Source organism: Marmota flaviventris, chromosome 1, assembly GCF_047511675.1.
Source record: "Marmota flaviventris isolate mMarFla1 chromosome 1, mMarFla1.hap1, whole genome shotgun sequence".
NCBI classification, from domain to species: Eukaryota; Metazoa; Chordata; class Mammalia; order Rodentia; family Sciuridae; genus Marmota; species Marmota flaviventris.
Genome location: NC_092498.1, coordinates 51,468,531 through 51,484,465, shown reverse-complemented (window position 1 = coordinate 51,484,465; position 15,935 = coordinate 51,468,531). Strand labels below are relative to the sequence as shown.

The following is a 15,935-nucleotide window of genomic DNA, read 5'->3' as shown; positions in this document are numbered from 1 at the left end:
ACTGGGATGATCCATTTAGCTATGCTAGCATTCCTCCTTCATCTCTGCATTAAGCTAACTTGTTAAGATAGAATATTATGTCCAGTCATTTTGTCAACCAAGGCACATGTCTTCTTTCTGTTTATTTTGCTGACCTGTGTTCTTTCATCATTGATGAGCTACAGCTTTCTTTTATGTTAAAAGTTTAATGCAGCTTCTAAGCCCTACTCTTCCATGTGTGATTCAAGGAATCATCCTCCTTGGAAAAAATGAATTCATTTGTTTTTATTTGAGTTTTTAAAATTTTTCCTTTCAGAGTGATGGATAATCGATTTTCTGTTGAGGTAGAGGCAGGTGGATGACGGCACCACCCAGCTGAAACCTTTTAGAATTGAACCTTGCAGTCATATCAACATTTAGCATCATTCTCTGATGTGCATAGTCTCCTAAATGACTTTTTTTTTTTTAACCACACTTATGTAGTTATTTCAGTAAATCTTTCGGAAAAAAGAAAGAGAAATTATACCATAACTGTTAAAGTGATATAAAGTTACAAGCCAGATCCAAAATTTCATAGACTTCATTTTAAAAAAAAATTTTCTGATAACTATTTTGTTGTGCTTTTTTATTAGTGTGTTGTAATTATACATAATATTTGGTTTTATTTTGACCTAATCATTGTGGAATATAATTTGCTTCCCTTCAGTCCTTAATCTTTCCCTCCCTTCTCCTCCCCTGTTTCCCTTTCTCTACCAGTCTTCCTTCTAGTTGTTTATGGTTTTTAAAATTGTGCTTTATAGATACACATAAACTGTGGGTTTTACGTTTCATTTATGACTTAATTGCCAGATAAGTTGGGAAAGTATTAATGTAAAAATGGCTAAAATGATTGAATTACTGACAGGCCCCCTCAGAGCCTTTAGTACTCTTGGGAATACCCTAGACAAAACATTTTCCCTAAACTTATAAGTTACAGAATTCTTTATTGATAGAACCAGTATTCTTACCACTCTATCAGGACTTTAAGAAAAGTCTCATTATTATTGATTATTCCTTTTCTTTTGAGGGGAGGGAGGATACTGGATTCAAGTCCAGGGACTTGTCTGTACTAAGCACATGCTCTACCGTGGAGCTGTATCCCCAGCCTTATGTGTCGTATCTCTTTAGTAAAACTCTTTTTCTTTAACTTAGAAGATATACATATTTTAAGAGTTTCTTATTTCCTATATTGTTTCAGTTTATACATTAGTTACTGATACTTTAATGTACTCTTTTCTACTTTATTATTGAAGAAGTATAATGTTTAAACAAGTTATTTTGAAGAAAACTAGTTGATTTATATAGTAAATTTTATAAATTGCACAATTGCCTTTTTTAAATTTGTGTCTTCTTTTCGATTCTTGAAGGGTAATATACAGTTATGTAGATTTGCTCATTTATAACTGATGATATGATTCTACAAAGTAAATAATAATGTAATCACTGTCTTTTCTTTCTTCAGGTTCCAGCAACAAATTATATATATACACCCCTTAATCAACTTAAAGGTGGTACAATTGTCAATGTCTATGGTGTTGTGAAATTCTTTAAGCCCCCATATCTAAGCAAAGGAACTGGTAAGTATTAAAATTGGTGCACCTTCTATATAATGTAGTTTATTTTTTTCCCCTCCTGGAGCTGGGGATGACCTCAGGGCTTTAACAGTGAAGTACATCGCCAGTCCTGGTGGGCTTTTTATGTACTAGAACTGCATATTGGTTGCAAGAATTAGGCTCCTTCAGTAACCTGAGTCTTTGAACAGAATCTTAATTCTGATTTATAATTGCCAAATAACATTGATGCATGTTCTTCAGCAATTTTAATTTATGAAATAAATATGTATTTAGATTCAGGAGTCTAGTTTAAGAATAAATTTTTAAAAGGATGCCAAACAGTAACATGAAAGCATAAGTAAGTATAAAATTTGCTGGTAAAGGGAAATATGTAAACAGATAACAGAATATTACAGTATTGTGGCAGTACTATTACAGCATAAATGACTTTAATTCTGGTATATAAGTTGAAAAATCTATGTGTAAGAAATAACTGTAGCTGTATAAATATGTTAACAGATACACAATATACAAAGATGTAAATTATAATAATATCAATAACATAAAATTTGTTGGGAGAAGAAGTAAAAGTGTAGAAGTTTTTATGTAGCATAAATTGTTACAAGATTAAATAGATTGTTATGATATAAGTAAACCCTGTGATGAGGACAAAAATAGAACCTTTGAAAAATGTACAAAAGAAAATGAGAAAGGAATTAGAAATTAATGAGTTTTGTCATTATGTAAACTCAGCCAAACATAAAGGAAGATAGCAAGAGAGGAAAAAAAAAAAAAAAAACCAGTACAAAAGAGAGACTTGCAGTACTCAGGAAAGAACTAAATAAATGACCATATATCTTCCCAGTCACTAACAACTGACATTGTAAATGGATTAAATTCTGTAATCAAAAGACATAGATTATTGTGTGGAAACAAACAAGAAGATATCCAAAGAGAGCACAGATGGTACACTTATATCAGACAAAATAGACTTGAGGTCAAAAACTCTTACAACAGAAAAAGGACATCATATAATGATAAAAGGATCAATTCACCGGGAAAATATAATAATTATATATGCAGCCAACATTAGCACTCCTAGTATATGAAACAAATATTGTGGATATATATGAAGAAAGAAATAGGTAGCCATAATTATAGCAGGAAATTTCAGTAGACCACTTTAAATAATAGATGGAATATCCAGACAGAAGATTAAATAAAGCAGAAAAATTTAACAACACTATAGACCAAACGGACTTAATAGACATACACAAAACATTCTTTTTTTGTACCAGGGATTGAACCCAAAGGCACTTAACTGTTAAGTCACATCCTCAGCCCTGCCCCAACACCCCCCCCCCCCTTTTTTTTTTTGAGATGGGGTCTCAGTTGTTGCAGCTGGCTTTGAACTTCTGATCCTCTATCTCAGCCTCCTGAGCAGCAGGGATTACAGGCATGCATCTGTGTGTCTAGCAGAACATTTATTGTAACTAGAGACTAATAACAGGATCTTCTCAAATATACACAGAACATTCGCAAGGGTAGGCCACTCGTTAGGTCACTAAACTACTCGGCAAATTTAAGATTAAATACATACCAAGTTTTATGTCCAACTACAATGGAATGAAACTAGAAATCAGTAACAGGAGGAAAATTAGGAAATTTACTAAATGTGGGCATATTAAATAATATCCCTTAACCAATGAGTCAAAGGAAAAATCAGGATGGAAATTAGAAAATAGAGACAAAAATGAAAGTAGAACATACAAAAACTTAGGAGATGCAGCAAAAGCAATTCTGAGAGACCTGTGTAGCAATAAGTACCTATGTTAAAAAAAGGAGAAAGAGCACAAATAAACAACCTAATTTACAAAGAATTAGAGAAAGAAATAATCCCAAAGTATACAGAAGGGATTAAGTAAACAATATCAGAGTAAAAATAAATGAAATAAAGAATAGTAAAACATTGAGAGAAAAAGCTTTTTTTGAAAAGACAAACAAAATTGACAGTTTTAGCTACACTAAGAAAAAAAATTCAAAATCAGAATTGAAAGGGGAAATATTATAAATGATGCCACAGAAAACAAAGGATACTGAGAAAACAGTGGGTGATTTTCTGTAAACATAAGAATGAAAAAGTGGAAAACTTAAACAGACTTATAAGCTGTTGAGTCATTAATCAAAAAGTCTCCCCCCAAAGAGAAAGAAGCTCAAAAACAGTGAATTTGGCCAAATATTTAAAGAGGAATTTGTGCCAATCCTCAAACTCTTCAAAAAAGCTGAAAAGAAAGAAACATTTCCAAACTAATTTTATGAATATAGCATTATTATGATACCAAAATCAAAGACTGAAAAAATAGAAAACTACATGTCAGTATCCATAATGAAAATTTTTGTGGACATCCTTAACAAAATACTAGTGAACTGTATGTTCATGTCATGGTGTGTCATGACACACCATGACCAAATAAAGTTTATTCTTGGGATGCAATGATATTTCAATGTCTGAAATCAATCAGTTTATTACATCATCATAATAGAATGAAGTATAAAAATCATACCACCTCAAGAGATGCAAATAAAGCATTTGACAAAATGCAGTACTTTTATGAATGAAACATTCATCCTAGATATAAGAGAATATTACCTCAACTTAATATAAGACTATGTATAAAAGCCCTTAGTTTATATAACACTTGACATTCAAACTGATAGCTTTTCCTCTAGTATCAGGAAAAAGGCAAAGTACACACATTCTTCACTTCCATTCAACATAGAAGTCCTACCTAGAGCAGTTAGGCCAGAAAAAGAAATAAGGCATCCTAATCAGAAAGGAAGAAATAAAATTGCCTTAGTTTGCAGAGGGCATGATTATGTAAATTGAAAGCACCCCTGACACACTCACACACAAATACCTGTAAGAAGTAATAAATGAGTTCAGAAAAGTTGCAAGATTAAAAATTAGCATATGAAAATCAGTTGCATTTCTATATACTAACAATAAATAATTTCAAATAGAAATGAAACAATCCCATTTACAATAGCATCAAACACTAGAAAATGATTAGGAATATGTAACCAAGGAAGTAAAAGATTTGCTCACTGAAAAGTATAAAATATTGCTGGAAGAAATTAAAGAAGATACAAACAAATGGAATGATATTATGTGTTCATGGTTGGAAGACTTTAATATATTGTTAAAAGGTCTGTACTACTTATAGCGATGTACAGATTCAATATAGTCTCTATAAAAATCCCGGAATTCATATGGAACCCCAGAGAACCCCAGATTGCCAGAAACAGTCTTGAGATAGAAAAATCTGGAGGCTTCTCATTTCCTGGTTCCAAAATGTATTATAAAGCTACAGTAATTAAAACCTTAGATACTAGCATAAGACAGATGTACATCAGTGAAACAAAATAGCCCAGAAATAAACCTATGCATATGGTCAACTGATCATCAATAAGACTGCCAAGAATATATAACAGAGAAAGGATAGTGTCTTTAATAAATGTTACTGGGAAAACCCGGTAACCATAGACAAAAGAATAAAATCAGATTATTCTTTTATACAAAAATCAACTCAAAGTGGGTTAAAGATTTTAACATACAACCTGAAACTGTGAAACTTCTATACTAAAACACAGGAAAACAATGGTTTCTTACATATAACACCAAAAGCACAGGAGACAAAACCAAAAATAGACAAGTAGAAATATATCAAGTTAGGAAGTCTCCAGTCACTGAAGGAAATAATAGAGTGAATTGATGATGATCTGTAGGAATCTAAGCTATTGAACCAACCTAGATGCCCTTCAACAGATGAATGGAAAAAGAAAATATGGTACATATACACATTGGAGTATTATTTAGCCATAAAAAGTATGAAATTATGGCATTTGCCAGTAAATGGATGGAACTGGAGAATATTATGCTAATATTTGTAAACAATGCATCTGATAAAAGGTTAATCTCCAGAATATATAAAGAACTTTTATAACTCAGCAAGAACAAATCAACAAACCAAAAAATTAATAAAAATAGTCTACAGACTTGAGTAGACATTTCTCCAAAGAAAGCATTGGGATAGCAATCCAATATATTAAAATACTCAGTGCCATAATCATCAGGAAAATGGAAATCAGAACACAGAGAGATATCACCTCATGTCTGTTAAGTTACCTTTTTCTGGGAGAAAATCTTTGCCATCTCCACCTCAGCGCATTAATCTCCAGGATATATAAAGAACTCAAAAAACTTAACAACAAAAAAATAAATAACCCAATTAATATATGGGCAAAGGAACTGAACAGACACTTCACAGAAGAAAAAAATATGATTGGTTAACAAATACATTAAAAAAAGTGTTCAACATCACTAGCAATTAGAGAAATGCAAATTAAAATTGAGATTTCATCTTGCTTCAGTCAGAATGGCAGTTATCAAGAATACAAATAACAATAAATGTTGGTGAGGATGTGGGGGAAAAGGTACATTCATACATTGCTGTTGGGACTGCAAATTGGTGCAACCACTCTGAAAAGCAGTATGGAGATTCCTCAAAAAGTTTGAAATGGAACCACCATTTGATCCAGTTATCCCATTCCTCAGTGTGTGCCCAAAGGATTTAAAATCAGCATACTGTAGTGATGCAGCCACATCAGTGTTTATAGCAGCTCAATTCACAATAGCTAAACTATTGAACCAACCTAGATGCCCTTCAACAGATGAATAGAAAAAGAAAATATGGTACATATACACATTGGAGTATTATTTAGCCATAAAAAAGTATGAAATTGTGGCATTTGCCAGTAAATGGATGGAACTGGAGAATATTATGCTAAGCAAAATAAGCCAATCCCAAAAACCAAAGGCTGAATGTTCTCTCTGATATGCAGATGCGAACTCACAATAAGTGGTGGAGGAGGGAATAATAGAATTTAACTGGATTAGATAAAGGAGAATGAAGGGAAGGGAGCGGGGTGGGAAATGGGAAAGACTATAGAATGAATTGGACATAACTTTCCTATATTCTTCTATGAATACAAAAACCAGCCTAACTCCACCTTATGTACAACCACAAAAATGAGAAGTTATGCTCCATGTATTTATGGTATGTCAAAATGCATTCTTCTGTCATGTATAACGAAAAAGAAAATTAAAAAATATTTTAAAAACTGGACCATTTCCAAAAATCAAAAAAAGTAGCAAATGTTGGTGAGGGTATGGAAAAATTGAAATTATGTGCTGTGTGAGACTGTGAAATGGTGTAACCATTCTAGAAAATACATTTTCTTAAAAATCAAACTGACCTTATGATCCACCATCCCATTTCTATATATTTATCCAAAAGAATTGAAATTAGAATTCCTAAGATATGTAAACTCCCATGGCTGTTCATTGCATCATTATTCACCCTAAATAAGTTATGGAAGCAATTTAAATATCCATCAAGGGATGAATAACGAAGATTGGCATGTACATACAGTGGAGTACTGTTCAGCTTACAAAAAAAGAAAGACAGACTGTCATGCAACAATATAGGTAAACCTTGAAGGTAATATGCTAACTGAAACAAGTCAATCACAGAACAACAAATTCCACATGATTTCATTTCTTTGTATGAGGTATCTCAGGTAGTCACACTCATAAATAGGAATTAAAATGGTAATTGCCAGGAGCAGAGGAGAGAGAAAGTTGGGAGTTGCTATTCAGTGGATATAAAGCTTCAGTTTGCAAGACAAAAAGTTTTAGAGATCTATTGTACAATATTGTGCTTACAGTACAACATCACATTGTTAAAAGGTTACATCTCATGTATTTTTTACCCTTACAACTTCTCTTGAAGAAAAGAATAAATAAAGAAATTAGAAGGCTGAGTTTTTTATCCACATACTTGGGTAATTCTCAAGTTAAAAAGCCAACCAATGAATTGCCATATGATAATGTAAGGCCTTAAGCATCAATGACAGCATCAACAAAATAACATGTAAGATAGTACATCAAAACTATGAATTTCTGTTTATTGTGAGATAATAAAAAGTGAGTAGGAGAAAACACAGTTCACCTGTTTAATTCAATTCAACTAAATTTAATATTATTGTATTTAACCTATTTCAAAACACCATTATTAGTTAATGACATTGTTTTGTGTTTTATTAAGAACAGAATATTACCAGTTAACCTAGGCTATTTTTTTTTTAAAGAGGAACATATATTTCTGGGATATTAAAAATAGGAAAGTGGATGTTGTTGATAAAATATTATCTATATATTGCATTCCAGGACCTGAGATCATTCTGAGAACATAAAAAGATATTCCCATTGAATTTATATTACAAAGCCATTTTATTTATAATGATAAATATATGCAAATTATGTTATGGAGGTTGCTCTGAAGGTGTGATCTTGAGTGGGTTGTATGGGGGGAAAATCTCATTTTCATGTGCTCAGCGTATATATTTTTATAATTTTTTAAAGCTGTAGATGGATACAATATCTTTTGTGGGTTTTTTCCTTTTTTTTTTAAATGTTTTGCTGAGGATCAAACCCATTGCCTCACACATGCTAAGTGAGTACTCTGCCACAGAGCCACAACCCCAGCCCTGCTCAGCATTATATTATTAATGTACATTTTTTACACTGTACAAAAGACATTTTGAAGACTAATAAATCTGGACATAATGTTGAAATAGGCTTCAAATCAAGTCTGAAAAATCTCAGAGGATTGTTTTATGGAAAAATCTTTATGATACTTATTGTTTTAGAGGAAGGGAAATATTGAAGTCAAAGCAGAGCATTTTTTGTTCAAATTTATGTTTCAGATATTTTCATTCCAACTTTATTTTTTCTCAAAGTCTCCATGATCCCACCCCATCCAATGTATATACATATACTTTAACCTCATTAGTCTCCTTTTACCACCAAGGTTTTTCCTGAATCATACATGTGCCCTTCTGGGTATTTCTGGATATAATGTGATCACAGTGATCCTCTTCCAAATTCTCAGTTTTACCAGTTGATTTTGATTGACCTGGTATGCCTAGGAAAAAGCTCCATTACTGTTAATAATGTCCATCTATGGTGGAAGAAGATATCATTTTAAAACTTCATTGTGTTGATATGTTGTTAATTCTTCTCTTAAAACTTTGGTAATAAATTGTTCAGCAAATACATCATTTTAGAAAATAACCTAAAAATGATAATGTAGAATAAAACGGTAGCTGGTTTAAAAATCACTGATAACTTTTAATTTTCATTTATTAGAGAATGTAGTCATAATTTCTTCTGATAATGTTATTGAATCACACACAAAAGTGAATGTCACATGTAACTATAATATTTATTGTATATGTGTATGTATCTTAATCAGATAGTTGAGGTATGTTTACTAAGATATGTTTACTAAGGGATCCAGTCCCTTAGTAAAAAAATCATGGCTAGTAAAGAACTGTCTGTTATTACAGATGGAATATGTTTCTTCTGAAATACTAAATTAAAATAAATGTCATCAATTTTGTCTCAGCAATCATCGAAACTTTAAAATCCATCTTTCAGACATAGCAAGATGTCTTCACTACTTGTAAGACAGTACAGGTATAAACTATCCATCTTGCAGTTTTAGTTACAGTTACATTTTTATTTTTGTTGACAGAACTCATCCTTCAACAGGAGTAAGTGCTGCAGGAGAGTCAGACAAATATCACTCATGTGTGTGTTCAGGAGAGGATCAGCTTCATTAATGGTACACAAAAAAATACTAAAAGAAATATATAGGAGCAGTGCACATCTTTGCCTTTTAAGAATACTACATATAGCAATGTTGTTTCAGAAATGCAGAACCACAATCTCAATAACATCTGGATATACATACAACTAGATACAGGGAAATTACCTTCATGCAACTCAAATTTACATAGAGAAGAAAAGTGTATATTCTTTTATATATCACTAGCTATAATTGTTTTCACTAAAATTCTTTTTATAAATATTAAATCTATTGTAGTGGAGTCAAGTGCAATTTGGCATTCTTACTCCTTGACTAAAATTTTTCTTGAAGACCTGCCTCATTCTGAGCACTAAAAATTCCATATGACGTATAGCACGGTGTCTTATTTCTGGTAATAATCTCCATCTGAAAGCAAATGCATCATTTCCCAAATGTTATCATCAGTTATTGGAGGCAATATTTTTTTATTCTTTTTGGAAGTCGATTAGTCCTGTTGTTATAAGGACATAGGATACCATAGATATTAACATTTGTACTCATGAGAACTTAGAAAAACTTTGAGGATTATGGAATCAGCTAATATTAACGTGTCAGTGCGTCATCAAAGTTGTCTCTTTATGGAGTGTATGATACAGTCTTAGGAAGGGAGAATCATTGCTGCCTTCTTTTGACTTTGGAGATTTTTTAGCAGTGATTTTCTATCAAAATTTTATGTTTTACTCTATGCTTTTTGAATGTATATTTTAAAGTTGAGTGACAATTTATTTATTATAATGTTGGAGGCACTGAATTTTCCATTTTGCAAGAGCTAAAATGAATTATTTTGTATTATTCTAGGTGAATAAGTCAAGATTTCATAGGTACTTGACAGTTTTTCAGAAATGGAAGGCATCCAGGCCATGGATAGTTATCACTTATCTCTTTTTAAGGACTTGGAAGGTTGAGCTAAGCTTCTCTTCTTCATCTGCCCCATACTGTTTTCCAGTTAGTCTGTCCATTTCCATCTGGAGAATGGAGGTGGGGAAAAATGATTTTTTTTCTCATCACCATATCATCATATTGTTTACTTACTTACGTTCAGGAATGAATTCTTGAATGAAGCTGAGGCTTCCATCTGGCTTTCTGTGCATATTCTAGAATTTGTATTTTATGATCTTTTCCTTTGGTGAATTAATAGCTTGTTAATTTAGAGAATTACCCCTATATTTCATTAGTTTATAATTTGAATTGTTTTAATGAATCATAAAAGTTAGTACATTTTTCTCAATCTGTCTTAAAATTTGTAATGCATTCTTTTATTTGCTCAATTAAAATTTTTCTTTTTTTTTCTCACTTGTAGCTTTGGGTTAGACCTAGGTGTTCACAGTGATAAAATAGTAAGAGACTGAGTTGTCAAGGAAGACATAATGTAATAGATTTGCTAATATGAGACATAGTTAGTTGTATGATACATAACTGAAGGAAAAAGCAAAGATCTCTGGCAGTGAACATAGATAAATGCTAATGGAGGAAAGGCTTCTAAGAGATCTAGTATTTTAGTTGAACTTTCATAGGTGAATTGAATTTTGATAGATGAGGAAAAGGAGGACAATATTCCAAATTTTGGAGACAGCAGTCATAGTTGCCAGAGTTCTGTAATGAAAAAGTGAATTTTTCAATTTCAAAAGTCAACTGCTGAGGAAGTCGACTTAAATATAATTTGAAACAATAATAGGGAAGAGAGTTGGGAGGGAAAGGGAGGGAGAAGGAGAAATGCACGGAAGATGGAAGGAGACTCTCATTGTTATACAGAATACATGTGTATGATGATGTGAGGGGGAAAAAAGTGTGTCACATTAGATTGGGTAGAGAGAAGTGAAGGGAAGGGAGGGGAGTGAAAGGGGAGATAGGAAGGGCAGAAGAATAAAATAGACACTAGTATATACGTGACTAGTATATATATATATATATATATATATATGATTCTGCAACTTGTACATTCAGAAAAATGAGAAATTATACCCCATTTGATTCAAATGTATGATATGTCAAGATCATTGTACTGTCTTGTGTAACTAATAAAAAAAACCATTGTATTGAAACCTAATTTTATGCTGTTGTAGCAGTCTTTTAGGGATCATTATTAAGAACCTGGGGTCAAAGTAAAAATATTTTTATATTTAATTTATGGTTTTCTAGATTTAATTTAAAATGTGATAAAACTGATTCATTCAGATTATATTTGCTATGTTGCAAGTACTTCATATGATGAGGCTGTCATAATTGGTGTTAGGATTTTGAGACCTTACCCTTAGGAATTCCTTTTACATTCATTTGCATTTTTGAGAGCTCCTTCTACTTTAGTATACTACTCCCACACATACTTTCTATATCATTAGTCAAGAAATCTAAAATATCTTTTCTTTTTTTATATTTTGATTTGTTGTTTGCTGTTATTTCTGGAGCTACTAATGTACTAATGATTTTAATGTCTTTTTTGTCCTGTATGTTAAAGATGCTTTTCACAATTATTGCCATTCATTGCTGGTAATTTTTGAGATACAGATATTTAAAATATGATGGAGTATTTTTTTTTTTCTACCTGCTTCTTTGGAAAGCCCATCCCCCCTCTAAGATATGATGATCTGATGTTTTGTTGGTAATTGATCTGTTGTTTCAAAATCATTTACTAAATAACATAATATATAGATAACTTACATATCTGTACTGATCTGTGAAGTCTGTAATTAATTTTCTGATCCCAGCATTTAACCTGTGATAATTTGTCAGTTAAAAAGAAGACTTTTCAGATGTTGACAATTTTTTTTGTCATTGGCCAAAGTCTTTCCTGCAGTCTCTATAGGAACTTTTGGGAGTGTTGGAGTTTTTAGGAATCTTTGTTTCAGTCTTGATTTTCTTTATGATTATATTATCTACTTGTGAATTTCAGGGTTTGTCTTTTTTCTTCATTTATTATTTTAGTGGATTTTTATGGCTTTCAGGAATATATTGAGTGTATTTACCATACATATGCTGGTATATGGAATCTAATATATTTGAGACTGGAGTAAAGTTTATATAAAACTCATACCCTAAGTTCTGATTTTTTTTCTTCTCTAAGATTAGGGTAGTATTAGCTTCTTAAGTAAATTACATATCAGATACACCAAAGGACAAATTCACACACAAACACAGGGTATCCATGAGGCATTGGTTCCAAGACCCGCAAGGATACCAAAATTGGCAGACGGTTAAGTTCCTTATATAAAATAATGAAGTACTACATATAATCTACATATATCCTTCCTTTAAATCATCTCCAGATTACTTATAATACTAATATAACATAAATGCGCAGTACAAAGGTGTTATACTGCATTGTTCTGGGAAAAACAACAAAAAATGTCTTTATATATATATATTTTTAGGTATTTTTCTTAGGTATGTTTTAATTGGCTGTGAGTTGCAGCTCAGTACCACTGTTCAGCACCATGAAAGAGTATCAGGGAAGATAGCACTAACTTAGCAAAAGACAAAAATTGCTGGATGGTTTCTACTCAATGTGTATCTCTTTGTATCATGATAAATTTAAAAAATTGTAATCTCAACCATTGTCAGGAGAGGACCATCTATATTTCTTTAACAGAAGCATTTTTATTCAGAAGTTGCATGATTATGCTATATATGTCTTATTCTGTTTGGGCTGCTGTAGCAAAATATTATAGACTGGGCAGCTTATTACACAAGAGAAATTTATTACCATTCTTTTACCCCTTCCATTCCCTTCATTCCCCTTTGTCTAATCTACTAAGCAGTCTAGAATTTGCCTCTTCTTGACATTCCCTATAAACTTATTATTCAATATGTGGCTTTTGTACCTGCCTTCTTTCACATGGTCTGATTTTTTTCAATATCAATCTGTTGTTGAAGCATGTATGTATTAGTTCACCTCTTCAGATTTACAACGGTTCAACTTGGAATTTTTCAATTTTCTTGCAGAAAATATGTCCTGTAAAGCAAAAAATGTTTTCTTTCTGGTGCTTTGTGACCCCCCAAATTAGTTTAATGATAGACATTGCCTCCCAAATGCCATACAACATGAAATCAGTTATAGGCACGAATAAATGAATGTATAGTAATAAAGTTTTATATAACAATAGGCAGCTGCCTCATAGATCATAGTTTGCTGACCTTCTTCATGGCTATGATTTTCATCCAATTTAAAATGGATTTATTTATTTACTTTTTACTTTTTAATATTTTTGTTCTTCTTAGTTATACATGACAATAGAGTATAATCTGACTTATTTATTACAAACATGGAGTATATCTTATTCTAATTAGTATCTCAGTCTTGTGGTTGTACATGATGTAGAGATTCACTGTGGTGTATTCATATATGTACGTAGGAAAGTTATGTCAGAATCATTCCACTGTCTTTTCTATTCTTTGCCCTCTCCATTCCCTTCATTCTCCTTTGTCTAATCTATTGTAAACTGCTGTTCTTCCCCTCTATGTAAAATGAATTTAGATGGTAGAGCACATGTTTCTATTTGCTCTCTCCTAAGTTATAATTAAAATGTCAATTTCAAAAAAAAGATCTTCCACCTATCTAGTCTATGTCAGTATATACTAAAATATATAGTACATATAATATTTATCATCTATAGTATGTATTTTGTAATATATAATATGTATCATACCATTTGCTTTCTGTTCTACCTTCAGTGCTCTTTTACAGTACAGTAAAATATGAAGGGAAATTATGTAACCTCACCCCAGCACAATAAAGAAATGTTCTTATTGTATAATAAGTTTCCTTATAAAAGAAATATGATTATATATTATGTGGTCTTGATACAGTGATTTATCTTCATAGTTTGTACTTAAATATTTCCATAAGATACTTTTATTCAAATGGGAGAGTGTTGCTAAAATATTGATTGGTTTAAAAACAGAAGTACAGAAGTAGATAAAAAGGAGATGAAGCAGCTTTCATAGAGGAGTTTTTTTGCAGATTATATTATTTATGCATGCATGCTTCTTTGATTAAAGACCTTGCTTAGATGAAGTACTAACTTTCCTTTATAATAAAACTCCAAGGCAATTTATACTTAATCATGCTGAGGAAATTAGGTGAATTGCTCAATATTGCAGAATAGAGTGCTTGATTTATCATTTTTTATCTTTTCAGATTTATATCAAGTTATGGGAAGTATTACCAAAGTGTTAAACCAGTTAAATGCTTTGTCAGAAATCAAGTTATAAAGTATTACTAAAGCATTAAAGTCAATATTTTCTCAACAGTCTAAACATATATATTATGAAGGCTATATTTAGGTAAAAACGTTGATTTGTTAAAGTTCTTTGCCCATCTTCCCTGGAGATGTTAACTATGAAGAAAGACCTAAATTACCTTTAATTTGTGTCTTCATTTAGGACAGAGTAGAAATAAGTCATAGTGAGAATAAATACTTGTATTGTTCTGTGAATTCATTATTGAAAGTTGTGAAGTTGGTTTATTTTTTGAATAGAATATTTCCTTGGAGCAATTAAAAAAATCTATGTTAGCTTTTTTGCCTTGCTAGTATATTTATCCTAAATCTTAATCTAGATATTAGAGCTTCTTGGCTCTTGATTACCCCTTTGCTCTATGAGAATTGTCTTTGTCTCTTTGGCATTTTAATTAAGTTTAAGATTAAGGTAAGACAGTTTAATGGTTATTTTTCACTTTCCATCTTTTCAGAAACTCTTGTGTCCCAAGTGAATTTTCTTTTCAGAATGGCATGTTCTTGTTAACTGTGAGATTCTTCTCTGGAAAGAAACCATATTTAATAGTAACTAATCCAGTAGAAATTCAAATCTAAATATTTTTGTAATCCTTTGAATCTATACTTTCCATTTCATTTGCCAAACTTAATCTAAAGATTGGCACCATATTTTGACAAAGTATTTTTATATACTATATATTTTCTTTAGACAGATTCTAAGATCATATGTAGGTTTATTAGAGAACCCTGTTATTATGTAAACTAGAAGAAATACTGTCAGTACTTTTCGTGCTACTACTGCTCAGTGCTCATTTATCATGCCAGGCATTATTCTAAGCACTGCACAAGTAATCACTTGTTTAATTCTAACAGTCCATTGAGGTGAATAAATACTATGACTTACCCATTTTTTCAGATAAGAAAATTGAGATATACAGAGACTGTGTCTGCCACTGGCTTTAGGTGGGGGATGAATTTTTACATGTGCCATGTGTTTGATTGATCAGATACTATGTGTGATAAATGCAGTGAATTGAGAAGATTTGATGTTAAATCTGGAAGCCTGTCTTTCTATATCTTCTGATTAAAAGCTGTCTATTTCCCCTTTGATATTCTTCAGAAGTCTTCTGTTCTGAAAATATATTTTCCATTCTAATACATAAATTATTTTTGTATGATACTGGGCATTTGCACATAGATAAATTATTTAAATTAGAAACTCTAACTCTGATCTGTCCTCTTCTTATCTGTAAAACCATGTAACTGATGCTTTTCATTCTGAATTCCCTCTAGTAGGAGTTGATTAGTACACCTTCACATTCTATTCCCACAAATGAAGCTCTCTTTTTACAAGAATTGTATTCTTATATTTTGATTTGTTC

General features: G+C 31.6%; 1 protein-coding gene across 4 annotated transcripts in view; it reads left to right on the top strand.

Annotated features, from left to right (window-relative positions):
* Pot1 (protection of telomeres 1) overlaps positions 1-15,935 on the top strand; it is a 104,874-nt gene that overhangs the window by 33,291 nt on the left and 55,648 nt on the right. For all 4 annotated transcript variants that reach the window (XM_071612829.1, XM_071612830.1, XM_071612828.1 and 1 more), the window contains one exon: positions 1,481-1,595. In XM_071612829.1, coding sequence (XP_071468930.1) covers positions 1,481-1,595 — 115 coding nt within the window. The remainder of the gene's footprint in view (positions 1-1,480; positions 1,596-15,935) is intronic.